The sequence below is a fragment of the Schistocerca cancellata genome, chromosome 5, assembly GCF_023864275.1.
Source record: "Schistocerca cancellata isolate TAMUIC-IGC-003103 chromosome 5, iqSchCanc2.1, whole genome shotgun sequence".
NCBI classification, from domain to species: Eukaryota; Metazoa; Arthropoda; class Insecta; order Orthoptera; family Acrididae; genus Schistocerca; species Schistocerca cancellata.
In genome coordinates, this window is record NC_064630.1 from 613,976,880 (window position 1) to 613,996,363 (window position 19,484).

General features: G+C 44.1%; 1 protein-coding gene across 1 annotated transcript in view; it reads left to right on the forward strand.

Moving 5' to 3' along the window:
- The window catches only part of LOC126188061 (alpha-tocopherol transfer protein-like), a 78,663-nt gene that overhangs the window by 36,569 nt on the left and 22,610 nt on the right, over window positions 1-19,484 (forward strand). The window contains exons 4-5 of the mRNA XM_049929504.1: window positions 11,630-11,879; window positions 12,011-12,121. Of these exons, the coding sequence (XP_049785461.1) occupies window positions 11,630-11,879; window positions 12,011-12,121 (361 nt within the window). The remainder of the gene's footprint in view (window positions 1-11,629; window positions 11,880-12,010; window positions 12,122-19,484) is intronic.

Sequence of the window (19,484 nt, forward strand, 5' to 3'; positions counted from 1 at the left end):
ATTTTGAGTAATCCTGCTGAATTCCCAAAATATTGTCTTTTTATATTGATGAGTAATATGGATAGTCGTCACGTTCATGTGCCGTCTACAACGCAAATTTAATGTTACTATCCTAGGAACTAACCTGTAATACGTTTTGTATTTCATAATCGGAACTATCTGAATAAACATCAGAGCAATGTCAGGGAACAGAATGCAGCAGTGCCTACTTGAGGACCTGCTTGAGTCGTGTTCTAAGGAAAGGGTAGTTGCTGGTTCACATATTACACTAGCGAGAAGTACCGACTTTTCCTTTTCTCTGCAAACATCCAGAACTAAATTCAGTAACTAAATGCTAAGAATATATTTGTATTGTGCCAACTCAGAGATCAATAGATATGGATATAGATATAGATTTTTATATTTAAAGCCATTCTCGTTCTGCGTTGGAATAAACATCATTCATTATTTGCTTGTTCTTGTTACGATTGTTATTGTCATTCTCTCACTCGCAAGAGTCTTATGCTGATGCTGTATGAATAAATTATGCCATTGGATACAAAGCGGTTTAGTTTTGAGACCTAACCCACGAGGGGGGAAGGCACAGTGGTCTGCTTCAGGAATTCCAAGCAATAAAACATAAAAAACAACCCAGGAAGGGTTCGAACAGCTACTTTCACGCAGAGACACGCATTTGGAATCTGTTCATCGTTACGGGGTCAAACAAGAGGGTAACATTACTGAAACAATGATCGGGCTACTTAGTATATAATAGAGCATACAGATTTCAAGGAGGAAACGTATGAAGACGCAGACTTCCTCGTTATCAATATGTGCGGCATATCTTTCGTGTTAACGAAAGTAAATTCCCGCTTTACCTCTTCTTACGTGTCAAATGAAATGAATGCCATGAGGAATAGAATATTTGTTGACTGCGTCTCTTCTTGCTTCCATCCTTACCAACATATTCCTTCATTCTCGTGGTAATCATGACATTCTATGTGCATGCTGCAAACGATTGCAAGTGGACAAATTCGACATCGAAGTGCAATGCGTTTGGTATCTTACATTATATTCAATTCGAATAAGCTTCCGGTGTATTTTTACTTCGTTTGTATTTTTAGATGATTATGAACGTTACGGAAATTTATCTCACATGCTTTATGTTGAATGAGAAACATTGAATGATCCGTTTTGCTTTCCCTACGTTGAAATGATATAATGTCGGCGTCAACAGCCTTCTTCCACGCCGGAAGCTGAAACTTGTATCATTCTGGATTAATGATAATTGAATGTCTCATATGTATACATAGCCCACAAGGCGACGTCAGAAACCATCGGGGGAGAACGCCGCATAAAAACCAAACGCGCGCGCGCGTCTCCACTCTGAAGAACCGTATCGGAGAATCACGGCGAGAATTTCGCTGAAGAGCTGCCTCGTCAGAGAGCCGAGAAATGGCAGCGTCGTAGCAAGTATTTGTCAACACTCTGATAGAGCATTTACTTCCGGGTGTAGGTCGGCGTTACCTCGCTAAATTCACTTGACATTCGTTTTCCACATCGAAGACTCGTACGATATAATCCACTGCAAGATGACACAATTAGAAAGTATATTTAATTTCTGGACTCCAAGAACGGCGTTCTTCACATAAGTAACACCTGTTTGTGTGTGCTTTCGGGAGGACGACGGTGCAATCCCGCGCCCGGCCATCCTGCTTTAGGTTTTCAATGATTTCCCTAAATCGCTTCAGGCAAATGCCGGGATGGTTCCTTAGGAAGGGCACGGCCGATTTCCTTCCCCATCCTTCCCTAGTCCGAGCTTGTGCTCCGTCTCTAATGACATCGTTGTCGACGGGACGTTAAAACAGTAATCTCCACCTCCTCTGTTTGTGTGTTTAAGGTTGTGTTTTGAGGCTCAGGCAACATCGCAGTGACTATAGTCCGCCTCTGGCCGCCAGTGTGTCGTTAGCTCAGAGGTTCCCTTGTGCGTTGCAGTGCTTGTACTATAAGTTCGAATCACGGTAGAAGCCGCTGACTACAACCTTTTATTTTCCATTTTAATTAATGGAGTTGCAAACTGCTAGTAAAAATTTCTTATGCGAAATCTGAAGAATGCCTTTAAACATCAATCTTCGTCCGATTTCGACTTAGTAAATTAAGTTAATATCATGGATTTCTGCTTTGCAAATTCCAAGGTGCTTCACTGTAAAATAGGTCCTGAAAAGATTCAAACCGACTGTCAACGATATAAATTTGAGCTTTGTTCGTCATATAGGTCTAACATGTCAGAAGGTTGTTTATGAAGTGCACATGTTCATTAATATAGTTCCCATCTTCTAAATTTTTGCAATAGCATTTAACTGTAGACGTTTTCTAACACCGGCGTTAGCAATTCCTTTCCGTTCTCTGAAACCTTCAAAACGACAAATTTTTCTGGTTTAAATCTGATGACCTTAACTATCACTTCCGATCAACAATAAATACTTCATGAACTACATGGAACTCCAAATGTGCAGTGTGCCTGCACTGCTACAGAGCATGCATTGCAAGGTATTCACACAGTTTATCGCATAGACTTACCATAAGGAATGAAACAAGAACTATAATACACTTTACACCACAGACGCTCACTCTGGCTTGACGAAAACATCCAAACATTGACCAAAAGTTGCACAAATAATTAAGTTTGAAAGGAAAAGAAACGAAGTATGAAGCATTTATAAATTCATCGAATGTAGTGAGGTGGTTTAATTTCGTCCCAGTCTATAAAATTAATTTCGGGCCATACTCAGCTCTTGCCGATTACCCGCCTACTAGTCAGGGCGTCTGTCTCCGTTGCTTTTGAGCGTGAATGGAAATTGTAGAAATTTTCTGTGGAGCAACATTTAATAATAAAGCGTTTTAAATCATCAAAAGCGATGAGCGGTAGCAGGCGCTTTCGATAAAGAACGGGGGAGTGCAGCGCCGCTGCTGTCGCCACGGCCGCTGCGAGTAGCCAGCAAATGGATCCCGGAGCTTTGCCGCATACGGCGTCCAGAGGAGGACAGTCTGCAGGTAATCTGCCGCAAAATCGTTACTAGATAAAATTTTGATATCGGTGTGTCACAAAGTGAAATAGATTGAATCTGCGCTACCATTACATTAACGTCTTCAGCATTCAGACAGAAGAGGCTATAAAAATATTTTATGCCAGCTGCTCTCGATCCACTGACATTATGAACAGAAACAACGCACCCTACCGCTTTTTTTTCTGTAACTTATAGGGTTGAGAATTGATTGAAACTCCAACCGTTTTTTTTTTTTTTTTAGCAGTCGCGCTGCTCCGGACTGAGCGCCTAGAACCGTTTTTTTTTTTACAGACGCTCTACCCATCTTTTTTTTTTTTTTGGGAACAGGAAGGCAGGATAAACAAACAATCTTTATTCGTGCAATTGTGCTGTCCTAGGGATAAGAAAAGTATCGAGACAGCAAAAACAATTTGGAAACCATAAAATGAACGCAAAGGCCGCCCTCTTTTTTTTTCTTTTTTTTTTTTGTAACAGGAATAAAGTAAATGACAATCCTAGTCACGGGCGGGAGTGAAAATGAAGTTATCATCTGCATCACAATCCCTGCAGCACGCGGTGTCGCATCATAAACCTGGCAGAAAGCCATATAATCTTGACCATTTCTGCCAGTGTGGGCGGTATTTATTTCTCCTGCGTCAACCATTCGAAGGACCATTATCTGAGGCGGTTTCGGTGTTTACCATCGTTGTGTGTGGTTTTTTTCCGCGTTAACATAATGCAGTCATAACTGGCGCCAACAGGTAGGGGCCAGTTTTCTTCTCAGTGTGCTATATGCCAATATAATTGAACCGCGCAGTACTGTCTCTAGTCGTTCTGCTGCAGGAGTCTTCCCAGTTCTGGGACACCCCAGCTGTTGGGTGGATTGTGAAAAACACTTCCTAAAAAATTGGAAAAGTAAGTCCTGTATTTCGTATGACGCCGTATGAGCTCGTGTTGATCTTGTAAATACATCCAATAATCCATCACGGACTTAATATCGTACGAATACAAATATTTCGTCGCATGTCCAGCGATCCAATTCACCGCATACGTCTTTTGTTTGGGAAAATAGGTCTTGTCCGGTAGAAAAAGTACATCCGATGTGATTTCCGTGTAGTTAGTGAGCCGAAGGAAGGCCAGTATTCGACGCGTCAGCATCCAGACGTCCCTCGCTGCGCCACACACTAAATCATATTCTTCCGTTGCTAACAGTCCACAGTTTGTGCAAAGAGGAGAATCGACCATATGAATTGTATGTAATCGACTCCTGGTCACAAGTTTACGGTTTATAAGAATATACCACATCGATCTCGCTGCTGTTGACAGTAATGGAGTATGCACTGCACACCAAATGTGGTTCCACGTTCTCGACGGGTATTTGAATTCCATTATGTTGCGGCCATGGTGATCCATCAAGCATCTATAGATCTCCCGAGTCGTGGGTAGTCTCGTCGAAGGTACTTTCAGACGAACATAACTGTAATCAACAAGAACTGAGGCAATGTGTGCAAGAGAAGGCGAAATATTGCCCACCGCAATAGGGGGTTCGTACGAAGGCGGAACAAGTACTTCTATCAGAGCTGCCGTTATGGTATGCTTTCTTTGTTGCCAATTTCGTATCATCGCTCGCATGTAAAGCGCCAGAGCTTTGTTTCGCACGTTTGTGAGGTTGAGGCCACCGTTCCGGAACTGTAGCGTTAATGTATCATATTTGATCTTAAATAACATCCCAGTACTAACATAGTAACCAAAGGCAGCCATGAGGCGGTCTGCGATACCCTTCGGTATTGGTAGGATCTGCGCTAAATGGGGCAGTCGTGACGCTATGTGAACGTTTGTGTATGCCACACGTTGGATCATGTCAAAGGCTCTCAGTGAGTTGTTCCTTATCGTCAGACGAACATTCTGCAGAAGCCGCCGAGAACTCGCCGCCGCTGACCGCCGTACTGAACGGGTAAATGTAATGCCCAGACATCTCAGCGATTCCACCGTCTGAAAAGGTCCCGGTACGTCTTCTAGACCCCGTCCAATATGCATAATTTTGGATTTCGTCATGTTAACGACACTGCCTGCCGCCGTCCCGTAAGAGTCTAGATGTTCAACAGCCTGACGCACTTCATGTCCTGATCTGACAAGAAGGATCAGGTCGTCCGCATATGCGCGACAAACGAAAGAGTTCTCATTAAGCGCTATCCCAGTAAGTGAGCGCCTCATAACACACATCAGCGGCTCAAGCGCTATCGCAAACAGCATCATGGAGAGTGGGCACCCTTGTCGGACTGAGCTGTTAATAGGAATCGAGCCCGCTTCCCGACCGTTTACAATCACCTTCGATGTAGCCCCTCGTATTAGCCTCATAACGATGGAGATGACAACAGGTGGAATCGCCATTCGGCTCATGACTGACGCCAAGAATTCATGGTTTATCCTGTCGAACGCACGATCGAAGTCCACAGATATCATCGCTGCTCGCATTTTACACGTTTCCGCTAGGGCGATAACGTCACGGTATTCACTTAACGCCGAGGAGATGTTGCTTCGCACCCCTAGGCAAGCCTGATCAGGGGATATTGTCTTGGATATCGCCAGCTTGAGACGAGACGCTAGTAGTCGTGCAAAGATTTTATAGTCGGTGTTTAGCATAGTGAGAGGCCGATATTGATTAACACTGAGACTCCCCGCCATCTTCGGGATGGGAAGAAGAAAGCCCGTCACAAAATCCGACGGTAGGCGCATGTCCGGACGCATCGCCTCATTGTACATCGACACCAACTGTGGAATCATCATGTCCACGAATTCTCGATAAAACTCTAGCGTAATCCCATCTGGCCCTGGTGATTTATTGGCCTCTCCTTTTGTGAGTGCCACTTTTATATCGTCTTCTGTGAGTGGCTCCATAAGCGCTGCCTTATCCGTCTCTGTCAGTGTCGTTTGCAGATGTTGCAGTATCTCTTCCCCCACCAGACGGTCCGTCGGTGTACCGGCATAGAGGCGGCGGAAGTGCTCTAAAAATTCATTTGCAATGTCCTGTTGTGTTGTCAGTTGACGGCCATCTAAACCGTGGAGCACTGTTACCAATGTCCGGCGGTAACGTTGATGTTCCCGCGACACATGGTACATCGAGGTACGTTCCCCAGTGATGGTGTCGAGACATCTTGCCCGTATTGGGATGCCATCCAGTCGTCGTCGCGTGATCGATAGGATTTGTGCCTTGACACGATGAACTGCCGCATGATGTTCTGCCGACGGCAACTGGAAGGACAGCTCACGAAGCATTGTGTAATAATAATCAAGAGTGTCTCTTTGCCATCTCGTCTTATCGCGACCATACTGTATGAGAGCTCTTCTTATTGCCGGCTTAGTACACTCGAGCCACCATTGAAGCACGGAGGTATATGTTGGTAGACGGCGTTGACATGTGGCCCATACCTCCTCGACTCTCTGACGACATTCGGGGTCCGCCAAAAGTGACGAATTGAGCTTCCATGTCCCGCGGCTTCTCCACACACTTTGCCTAGGGAGTGATATGGTACAAATGTAAGCCAGATGATCAGTAAATGCCGCAGGCCATCGTTCCGCGTCGACCACCTTATCCTGTAGGCCAACCGAAACATATATGCGATCGAGTCTGCTCGCCGAGTGACTGGTATAAAAAGTATATCCCTCACGGTTCCTATGAATCATGTCCCAGGTGTCGCGTAACTCCAGATCCCGGTAGAGCACATGCAATTCACGACAGGTATTGTAATGTGGAGTCTGGTCTTTTTGGGCTAAAACACAATTGAAGTCACCACCTATAATGAAATGATCGAATCTGCCGGTAAATAAGGGCACAATCTTTTCCGAATAATATCTCGCACGCGCCCGTCTGTTGTCTGTGCCGGAAGGGGCATAAACATTGAGAATGCGAATTCCATTAACAGTTATCGCCAGTCCTCGTGCCGAAGGTAGATAAGCCAGGTCTCGAACCGGTATCCCGTCCCGGACCAATATTGCCGTTCCAGTGCGGCGAGGTGTAGGAGATATATCCATGGACTTCCTGGAACTCAGGAATGTAAATTTCCTGCACCATCAGTATATCCACATCCGACGCGTATATCATGTCCCTAAACAACTGCTGTTTCACGGGCGATCTAATGGTATTTACATTCACTGTCCCTATTCTGTATGCCTGGGGTCGAGTAGCCGTCATCTCCACATGATGTTAAAATGACAAAGTTTCACCGTGTCGATAGTCCCTTTGCACATCCGCAGAGGGTCGCCCGACGGACGTGTCCCTGTGACATTAGGTTTCTTGAGATGCGGACGGATGCGAGTCCCCACCAGTAGAATGGCCCGCATCGGTGATTTCGTCGTCCTGCTCATACCAGCTGATATTATTGGGCTGCTCCAAATTTTCCTGTGCGGCAGTGATGTGTGACATCTGCTGTTCTTTCGCAGCTTGAGACTCCACCGCAGAAGGGGTAGCAGGCCCCTGAGCGGATGCGTCTTCTGAGCGACATGACATCTTTTCACTGTCCGAATTCATATGGTCTGCGACATCCGAAGCTTGTGGTTCCAAGTCAGACAGGTCCATAGTGTTAGACTCATCTGGGCTCCCAAGAAGAGAAGGGAGCGTCTCCGCAGAGTTTAGTCGGCGCTTCTTGCGGCGCTTTGGCGAGCGTTGTTTGCGGGCCCTAACCTCGGCCTCTGGTGTTGGCGAATCTTGCATCACCTGCGCTCTCGCCGCCGCCACAACGCCCTGGGGCCGTTCCACTTCAGCTTCCATGACTGTGGTGATGCTGTCATCCTCTTTCTGCACCACCTGTAATGTCTGGGATTGGAGGTTGGTCTGAGCCATTCCTTCTTCAGTGGGGTCCGAAGGCGCCTCAATCAACTGCGGCGTCGGTTCGATAGTGCGCTCCGATCTCGGCGTCACCTCCCCGCGAAGCGCCGCCACGTAAGTCATCGGCAGTGACGTTGGTGTAGTCGTATTCTGGAGGTCTCCACTGGGGAGTTGCACGAGTCTCCTCTGCATACACGCAGATCGAAGATGTCCTTCACCACCACACCCGGAGCATGTCCGGGGCTGTCCATCATAGATGACAATAGCTCGACAGCCACCAATGTTGATGTACGATGGCACATGTTTCGTGAGCGCAATTCGCACCTGTCGGACACCATTGAGCACTGGATACGTGCTAAAACTTGCCCAACGTTCGGCCGTATGACTGATAACTCTGCCATATGGCTGGAGCGCTTCAGTGACCAAGGATTCTGGTACCTCGAAAGGCAGCTCGAAGACTCGAATCGTACGCACGCCCAGGCCAGAATGAGCGACTAAAACTTCGCCAATATGACCATCGGAGTGTCGGAACTGAAATCCTCGTTTGGCGGCTTCAATGATCCTGTCGCATGCTGCGTCGTCAATCATCTTTACGTAAAGAGTGCTGCTCACGATTGATAAATGAATTCCAATAATCTCCGTGTAATTAAGTTGCACTTCGTCCCTCAAGAAACGTTCGATTTCGAAAGCCTTCGGTCATGCGTACTCGTTACAGAACGTGAACTGTATCGTGGTTTTTCGGAAATTGTGTGCCATTGCGTTCGATTCAAACAATAACACACGCGAGTGACGACGGTGTAAACACCGCTTCTTCCGCGAACGTTCGCAGCCGGGACGTAAACAAGTCCGAGCTGCTCCGCGGCTAAAGGCGGACTGTGCTAGACCAAAGGCGTAATCAGCCTAGAGTCTCTCTATCTTGGGACAAGTTTTCCTCCAGGAAGTGCCGCAGTCTACAGTGTTGCCAGATTGTGCAGATAACCGGACTTAGAGAATTAGCGAGTTGGCCAGTTTTTTTGTCCCATGTCGCGATCGGCGCGGACTTAGCCTCTGAAGCGGCCGGCCGCCGGTCGAGTTTTATGTCAAAGAGTGTACCTATTTTCTCTTCCCAGTCCTGTTTAGGTGTAGGCCATGCCCATTAAAACCCCATCTGCTGGTAGTCCCGATGGGCACCAGAGAAATATGAGCAAAGTTAACTGCCCTCAGAGCCATCCCTAACCCCACAGAGATTCGCCTCACAGCTCCATCTGGTTGTGGCCCATCATGACGCCAGAACAACTGAACAATGTGTACGTTAGTGCCGTGAGTCATGGAAGCTATCTAGTCCAGGTCACCACTTATGTCATATGCCCCATCCCTGTCCAAACTGTTTCCTGCCCCACCCACTATCACTATACGGTCCTCATTTGTAAAGACCTTACATAAAGCCCCTAAGTACTCTATCACATGACATAGCCCCACATTTTGCTTAAAGATACTGGTGGCCTGGTACGCTGCCCCTAAACTTTCCTGTGACTGAGGGCCTACACCTCGCCCATGGCTACTAACAGGCAGCAACACTTTCTTCTTCCTAACACTTTGTACGCTCCTAGGCTTCTTGGCCTTCGCTGAAGTTTGCGGCACATTTTCTGCTCCTCGTTCTATCTGAGGCTCTTCTCCACTTACATCTGGCAATGGTAGAAACCTGTTTTTGGTGTTGATGATAAAACTGTAAGATGGCGTTCTCTTTCTTCCTATCGTCCTACCAGCTGCCAGTTCTCAACCACTCTCCTTCCCGCTATCCTCGTTGTTCCTTATGAGTTCCTTCCTTGCTTCATCCAACTGTGCCTGGAGGGCACAGATTTTCCTTCCCCAATCAAAATGTTCCTACTGCATACTCTGCAGTTCCAGGAGAGAGCCTCTTCTGTTCTCCCAACATTCTCCTCACTGCATTACCCCAGTGAAAATATTTCTTACAAGATTGGCAACAAATCCCTCTGCTCACTACCCTATAACAGCTCCCACATTTCTCTCTCTTCGTCAGTTTCAAAAGAATAATTAAGTTAAAACAATGTTTTAAATTTGTCAAGGACGCTAGATTGGCAGTATGTAAACAAAAAACGGCACAAGGGTTTTATGTGCGGTTGTTGTTTTTGTACTGATCAGGGGATACAATGACAGAAGAACGAATCAGTAATTACTTTGGTTTTAGAGAATTTACGTGTCAAGCGTGTTTGGTCACTTAAATAAGTTCTTTTAGCGGGCGAAGAAAATGCCTGCGATCTCACTCAGCGACCATCTGTTCAGAATTTATGACGATTTTATTTCATATAGTCCAATAACTGTCAGCCTGTATGTTTGGTTACTTGTGACAGACCTGACTATTGCAGAAACATTGCAGAAACATGTAGGAAAAAAGCAGCATCTGTACAAGAAATAACTCAGCACGTAATGACGTTGATGCGTTCTTAAATACTGCGTCTCTACCTCTCGAAATAGTTATAATTATATCCGATAGCTGGCGGTACAGAAAAGGCAAAGAACACTGTTACGCCGTTATGCCTTAGTACCTTGTTCTTCTACATGTTAAAGACATAATACGCCAGGGCAAATTGTACTTAGCTCCATGGGTTTCGATCATTTTAAGGATTTACGCTTGTTCTTATTTTATATGTTATTGTAATATCTAGTTTTAGAATTCGTTGGCCACCATCTGAAAGAAAAAAATTAACATTTTAATTAATTGATTTCAACGTAGTAAAAGCAAGTCTTGTCCAGACGAAGACACTATGACAGAATGTAGAAAAATGGGACTGTTTTCGGACGTCTAACATCTCGAAAGATGAACTTTGAAAAATAATTTTCTTTTTTTAAAAAAGTCTAATACGTTGATGATCATCTGCATGCAATCGTAAATTTCATCAATGTTCATCACATCACATGAAGGTGGTATTTTGTTCCATAAAAAAGACAAAACACGTTATCGGGTATAAGTGTTGGACAATTTAGCTTTTCTTCGGTATCAGTATATTGCATGTAGAATATCCATCGCTTATCTTTACTGACATCTGTAGCCACTATGCTATTTTTTCAGCATTTTTGGGAAAAATTTTAATGTCTTTATCTTTCCATCTGAGTCACAAGAGGTACAGAACTCAGATAATAACCACGTTTTTATTTAATTCAGTGGAGATAACAAGTAGCAAATCTACTGCATCATCACAGTAGATAGGACGCAGAAGTGGGTTTTTGTTGCCCATTATTGAACTTAAGAAATTTTATTCCTTTGTCGAGATCGTCGTCATAATCGGTGCATTCGTGTAAATTTGTTCCAAAGTGACATTCCTTCCTGCTACGGTACTCTAACTGCAAGAATCCATAATGCTTTGCTTGCACAAAATCTTGGTGTTGCTGAACACTTGAAAATGATACATGGAAGTCTTACATATACTGCTGTGAGGTCACCTCACACAAACTCTTCTGCACCATAGCCGTGATCCCCGTCGCTGATTCCCTGCTCTGCCTATTATAGTATATTTCGTGTTTAGATTTTGGTTCCTGATTTAGGTTCTGCCAACTGGCACGAAGCTTTTGGTGTAGGTCATAAATAGGAAACTAAGACATTTCAGCATAAACGTATTAGGTTGTGAACATTGAAAAACACGATTTTAATTAATCGTTTCAGCTGCCTTCGCTAGTCGACGATTGATCTGAGACAACATCCGGTCAACATGTTAGCTGTACTATACTATTTTATGCAAGCATGAACAGTTTCTTACGTGTGATTTCCTTCCACTTCCAGTAAAGTTCCGACGATGCCTCGTCTCACACCGCAGTTTCACCGTGTTGGAGTCCTCGGTGGCATCGATCCTGACCCTTCGGATCTGAATCCTGTGCACGTAGCAAAGGCGTGTCTCATGATCATTAACTTCATTCTGTCATTTGACTACTCCGTTGGTTACATCCTCCTAATCGATCTGAAGGACATGACTGCTGGACACTTGAGCAAGCTGACGATTCGCGACCTTCGGGCTCTGGAATTGATTACCAGGGTAGGTATTTAATTAGCAACATTTTAGGATGCCTTAAATGCCAAAAACAAACCATGAAAATTTTTATTTTAATATTTTTTTCGTTACATCTTGTCCGTATCGTATACATCGATGACTGTTTTCTTTTACAGACAGCTTACGCTAAGAGGATCAAAGCCTTACATTTTCTAAACGCGCCGAAGATAGTGAACACAGTGCTGTCCATAGTGAAACTAGCTCTTCCCGAGAAACTGCAGAAGAGGGTGAGCTAATCGACCACTTGATAGTTCACAGTTAAGAGTCCTCAGCAGATTTAAGTCATAGTGTCTACACAAAATATCCACTAACATCTTTCATTTTCATTTCATAAATTACATTCCATAAAAATTTTGTATATTTTGCTTGATAGAGCCAATGCTATATGAACTTCCCTCATTACTGTTACCATTTTCTCCTTTTCTTCCTACATTCACTGTCGTAGACACCGTAAGTGATGAAATTGTCCAATCCTTTATATACTCACACTTACTATTGCTCGTCCGTCTCTGCTACTCAGTAAAAAATTTCTGACTGTGCATGTTGTATTCAAGAACCTTAACCCATTTAGTTTTACTGAGGTGTTCCAAAAGGCATCTCCGGAACGATATGTAGTGTAAGTCGGTGAAAATTATGCAAAGGCTGAGGGAACGCACCTGAGCCACTGTCCCATACTATTAGGAATTCGAGTTATGTTTCACACATACGATATTATAAAGATAGCCTCCAGTGAAAACCAAATGGATTCTTGTTGCCAGCATCCATCATTTGTTAGTCGATGTTTAAACTATTCCTTTAGACATTTTAAAGACAGCTACAGTTTCTAAATAAACTGTAACACATGTTAAAACGGAAATGATGTAGTCTGCAATCTGCCCTCTGCAGGGATATATCCTGCCGAGTAACCGCCCATGTACCACTGCTCTAACATCGTATCGAGCGCCTATTCTAATCTTAGTAGACCGCAATCTCGCAAAGGCCTCTGCTGTTTGTGGTGCGGGCGGTAGACTCACGCTAGAACTACCATTTGCTGAAGTGATGAATTTTTCATATTCTTGGCTTGGTTGAGCGGAACTTAACAACCACTTTAAAACAACTAAAAACCACAAACTGTACAGTCATATGAGTGGATATAACAAGTGAATAGGTTCTTCACAAAAGTACTTTTCGAATCTCGTTTAAAACCTTTACTCATCACATTTGTAGTAACACAAATGAGATTAATCCTATACTCGAGATCTTTTACGCAGTAGGTGTAATCGAGTCACTGGGGAGTAGTTCGCAGCTCATGGTCTGGTGGCTAACGTTGCTGCCTCTGGACCACCGGGTCTAGGGTTCGATTACTGGCCGGGTCGGGGATCTTCTCCGCCCAGGGACTGGGCGTTGCCCTCACCATTTCATTCGGGAAACGTCGCGAGTCTTTTCCATAACTAAGCAACTATATGAGGACTGGAGTGTAACTTCGCTCTACTAGTACGACCTTCTAATTCGTTAACTGTCCGGCGGCGTCGACTGCACGCACTGCAAAACAGCTCCCGTATAGCCTGCGGTTGATCACGTGCTGCCCTTCACCTAGCACCGTTGACCGTGCGTGCTCGGATGCCACTGAACTTGCCTTTCCAAGGCTCTCACTCAATACGGCGCCGCAGGCGTTGTGTGGAACACTAGATTCACGTAGCTTCAATGAGTAATGTGGTAATTAGTGAGATGGGAAGGTGGAGAATCCCTCGATATCTGTTAGAGACCGCTCTCCAGTCCACCGGCATGCGTTGAGTGGTGACTGTACGACTAATTCCACATTAGCCTCTATTAACCTACCATCTAGTTTGTTCTCCATCTCTTCGTCAGAAACGAAGTACAGGAACTATTAAAACATGAAAAGACTGAGAAAAAAATTACGCTACTGACAGTCACCAATATCAGTTGTAAATGACGATATGAAGGAGCGCCCGACACACAGAATAAATTACAGTTCCAGGAAAGGCGATTTCTCATCATTTGCGGGTTCCAAATGCCAGATTAGTGTCAGGAAACAGAGCCATATAAACGGATTCTCTTACAATGTCAGCCGGCCGCGGTGGTCTAGCGGTTCTGGCGCTGCAGTCTGGAGCCGCGGGACTGCTACGGTCGCAGGTTCGAATCCTGCCTCGAGCATGGGTGTGTGTGATGTCCTTAGGTTAGTTAGGTTTAAGTAGTTCTAAGTTCTAGGGGACTTATGACCTAAGATGTTGAGTCCCATAGTGCTCAGAGCCATTTGAACCATTTTTCTTACAATGTCAAATGGAGTACCTAGTTTGACATTGACGCAATCATCCTGAGCAATAATTGCTGGGCCGTTGTTCTAAACTAGAATTAGCTCTCTTGTACAAGTTTCCTGTCGCAAGAGGAATGTAAGAGTTAGGATGTGCCCGATATTTGTGAGAATGACCGGTCTGCATGTTGAAAAAGTCACAGTAACGACTGATAAAGGGTGTTACAAAAAGGTGCGGCCAAACTTTCAGGAAACATTCCCCATACACGAATAAAGATAAGGTGTTATGTGGACATGTGTCCGGAAACGCTTAATTTCCATGTTAGAGCTCATTTTAGTTTCTTCCACCTACGCTCAATTGAGCACGTTATCATGATTGCATACGGGATACTCTGCCTGTGCTGCTAGAACATGTGCCTTTACAAGTACGACACAACATGTGGTTCATGCACGATGGAGCTCCTGCACATTTGAGTCGAAGTGTTCGTACGCTTCTCAACAACAGATTCGGTGACCGATGGGTTGGTAGAGGAGGACCAATTCCATGGTCTCCACGCTCTCCTGACCTCAACTCTCTTGACTTTCATTTATGGGGGCATTTGAAAGCTCTTATCTACGCAGCCCCGGTACCAAATGTAGAGACTCTTCGTGCTCGTATTGTGGACGGCTGTGATACAATACGCCATTCTCCAGGGTTGCATCAGCGCATCAGGGATTCCATGCGACGGAGGGTGGATGCATGTATCCTCGCTAACGGAGGACATTTTGAACATTTCCTGTAACAAAGTGTTTGAAGTCACGCTGGTACGTTCTGTTGCTGGGTGGTTCCATTCCATGATTAATGTGATTTGAAGAGAAGTAATAAAATGAGCTCTAACATGGAAAGTAAGCGTTTCCGGACACATGTCCGCATAACATATTTTCTTTCTTTGCGTGTGAGGAATGTTTCCTAAAAGTTTGGCCGTACCTTTTTGTAACACCCTGTATGTATAGGGTGGTCAGAAAATGTGTGAAACGCTTGTAGTGATGTTACAGGGCAGGTAGTACTGAGACATAAATGTTAAGAAAGAAATTCGATACGTTGCTCCGTTTCCGAGTTATTTAGCACTGAAGTTAGCCAATCAGGTCGTCGCGCACTCACATTCAAGCGGCCTGCCAGGGGCGGTGTTAGCTGGAACTTGAATTTACCCCCGCGATGATCTGATTGGCTAACTTCAGTGCCAAATAACTCGGAAACGGAGCAACGTATCGAATTTCTCTCTTAACATGTCTCAGTACTACCTGCCCTGTAACATCCCTACAAGCATTTCACACATTTTCTGACCACTCTCTCTCTCTCTCTCTCTCTCTCTCTCTCTCTCTCTCTATATATATATATATATATATATATATATATATATATATATATTCATGTAACGTTATCTTCGTTCTGAACAATTGACAGACCCGTACAGACTGCTGTTGGCTATGAGTGACAATACGTTGTAAGCGAATGCCACGTGCTATTCAACAGATCCGTGTTTTTTCTTACACGCACACTGAGGTACGTGTATTCGCATCGACCAACCACACCAACCTGCTTATTAAATTATTTACATACAGCTCGTGGTGTACTGCAACATTTCTTTATCAAATTTTCGCAATTTGTTTCATTTGTATTCAATGAATTTACGTTTTATGGTCACACTTAGTTTCAACTCTCGCTACGGTACCAATATTATGTCAGTTTCTGTTACGTGGCACATTGCAGATAGATCTACAGATGCAATAAAATTTTTCAGTTGAATTTTAACAGACCTAAATCTTTCAAACCGATTCCTAAGATTAAAACCTTCAGCTACCTATGTCGTGTAAGTTTTAGAATCAAGTCTTCGGTCTCATAGCTTCTGTAGACGAGACCACAATAAAATGGAGTTGATGGTCTAAATTGGCTAACTGAATGTGTAAATCGTAATAATGAACGCGTTTATTTACACAAATGGTTCTTTTCTAGTTACGATCTAATACTTCATCTTAAAGTTTCCATTTTCTCCGTCTCCGTCATTCCCCTTCCTCCATCAGCATCCAAGAATTAAAATACAATACGTATCTTAATGTACACTACATTCAAAACTTTACTCGCCTTAACACGAATTTTACTTATTTGAAAATTCTGGACACATTTCTCTGCACCTATTTTTCTTTATTATCGTTGATTGAGTATTAATACTGGTACAAAAATCCTTTACCAAATGAAGACTTTCGACAGAACACGACTTGTTTTGATTCTTTTCCTTTATTCTTCTTCCATCAAACAGGGTCTAATAACCCTCCAGGCTTAAATGGAGATCTTGAAAAAATTCCAAGTCACCCATACTTCACGTTTAAATATTCTTTAGATTTGTATTAATAACATTACTATTAATCATGTTATGTCTAACTAACCCTTTACCTTCTGTACCTTGAGAGCAGTGTGCATAGGAATATACCTTGGCTGATCTTTCAGTCTAGTGAAAGATTTTGAAGTCACATGAAGGATGCGCGCTAATGACCTCCATAAGCCGCTTCAGGCATTTTCCACTGTTTTTTTTTTTATGAAGGATGAGGTTCAGCATTTGTAAAAGCTTAGAGGTCTACAAACTGTATAACGTATTAAATCGATATGGAAGATACTGTAAATTCTTCAGTTACTAAATTCTCTATGTTTTTAAAAATATACAGAATTCTGTAACTGAAAAATTAACAGTAATTTTATGAACAGCTATAACATGTGGGCGGTTAAGCCATACTTCATTGGTCGGGCAACATCCTGTACCTCGAAACGGGAAAATCTTCTACCACAGTACATGTAATATTTGCAAATGAACTACTTTTTTAACGTGTTCACAGTTTTAGCTGTCTAGCTAATCGAAATTTGTGTTGTAAGAGGCGACCTAATATTTCCGTTTGAGAGCGTTGGTGGAGCGTAAATGTTTATGCAGTCCAAGTCCGGTGCGGATATGCACTGATCAGACAGAACTTATGATTATCGATCTATTATCGACGTAAACCCCTCCAGGCGATTGCAGCGTCACCTGGCGAGAAATTACTGTTAGTAGGACACACGCACGGTGCATTTAGTATCAGTGAGCGTGCTGCCCGTGTGTAGAATGAGGCAGGCGCGCGATCCATTTTGATGTGACTGGAGGCGAATTCTGATGGCCCGAAAGCGTGGCACTACAATTTCAGAACCTGTACGGCTTATCAGATGTTCGAGGAGTGCTGTGTTGAGCGTTTTCAACACGTGGTGGAACCAAGTTGAAATGACGTCCAGACGTCGTGGGGTTGGACAGACTGGTAAAAAAGGAAAAGCGGCGGATTGTGGCGGAATTAGCATCCGATTTTAATGCTGAACGCACAGTTCACCGAACACTCCTAACGCCTCTGCAGTCGATGACCCCCGCATGTTCCAATGTTAACACAACGACATCCTCAGCTACGATTTAAATGGGCACGTGACCATCGGCACAGGACGTTGGCGCACTGGCAGAGAGTTGCATGTTCTGATGAAACCCGATACCTTCTTCAACCATGCCCGTGGGAGAGCGCGAATCCGTCGTCCTCCCGGGGAACAGCTCCTTGACCTCCGTACTGCGGGAAGGAGACAAGCTGGCAATGGCTCTGTTATGCTCTGGGGAACATTCAAGTGGACTGCTATTGGTCCAGTGGAACTTGTACACGACACCATGAGGGCCAAGGACTATCGTACTCTGGTTGCAGACCACGTACACTCGTTCATGACACCCATGTATCCCAACGGCAGTCGCGTTGTTCAACAAGACAACGCGGCATGTCACAAGGCCAGGAGTGTGATGGAGTGGTTCGACGAACACAGTCCAGAGTTCCAATTGATGTGCCGGCCCCACAACTGTCCAGATCAGGGCCCGATCGAACATACCTCGGATGTGATTGTACATGGGGTCGGAGCTCATCTCCGCGCTCCACGGGATTTACGAGAATGAGGCGACATGTGTAGATAGACCCACCGAGGACTCGTTGCTTCCATACTACGACACGCAGCCGCGGTTATCAGTGCCAAAGGCGGAGATACAGGCTGTTAGGTGGTCAAAATGGTCTGGCTGATAAGTGTATAAGTTCTGATTTGTTGTTGTTGTTGTGGTCTTTAGTCCAGAGACTGGTCTGATGCAGCTCTCCATGCTACTCTATCCTGTGCAAACTTCTTCATCTCCCAGTACCTACTCCAACCTACATCCTTCTGAATCTGCGTAGTGTATATACCTCTTGGTCTCCCTCTACGATTTTTACAATCCACGCTGCCCTCCAATAATAAATTGGTGATTCCTTGATGCCTCACAATATGTCCTACCAACCGATCTCTTCTTCTAGCCAAGTTTTGCCACAAATTTCTCTTCTCCCCAATTCTGTTCAATACTTTCTCATTAGTTATATGATCTACCCATCTAATCTTCAGCATTCTTCTGTTGCACCACATTTCGAAAACTTCTCTTCTTGTCCAAACTATTTATCGTCCATGTTTTACTTCCATACATAGCTACACTCCATACAAATACTTTCAGAAACGAATTCCTGACAGTTAAATCTATATTCGATGTTAACAAATTTCTCTTCTTCAGAAACGCTTTCTAAGCCATTGCCAGTCTACATTTTATATCCTCTCTACTTCGACCATCATCAGTTATTTTTCTCCCCAAATAGGAAAACTCCTTTACTACTTTAAGTGTACCATTTCCTAATCTAATTCCCTAAGTATCGCCCGACTTAATTCGACTACAATCCATTATCCTCCTTTTGCTTTTGTTGATGTTCATCTTATATCCTCCTTTCAAGACGCGGTCCATTCCTTTCAACTGCTCTTCCAGGTCCTTTGCTGTCTCTGACAGCATTACAATGTCATCGGGGAACCTCAAAGTTTTTATTTCTTCTCCATGGATTTTAATGCCTAATCCGAATTTTTCTTTTGTTTCCTTTACTGCTTGCTCAATATACAGATTGAATAACATCGGGGATAGACTAAAACCCTGTCTCTCTCCCTTCCCAACCACTGCTTTGCTTTCATGCCCCTCGACTCTTATAACTGCCATCTGGTTTCTGTACAAATTGTAAATAGCCTTTCGCTCCCTGTATTTTACCCCTGCCACCTTCAGAATTTGAAAGAGAGTATTCCAGTCTACATTGTCAAAAGCTTTCTCTGTGTCTACAAATGCTAGAGACGTAGGATTGCCTTTCCTTAATCTATCTTCTAAGATAAGTCGTAGGGTCAATGTTGCTTCACGTGTTCCAGTATTTCTACGGATTCCATACTGATCTTCCCCGAGGTCGGCTTCTACCAGTTTTTCCAT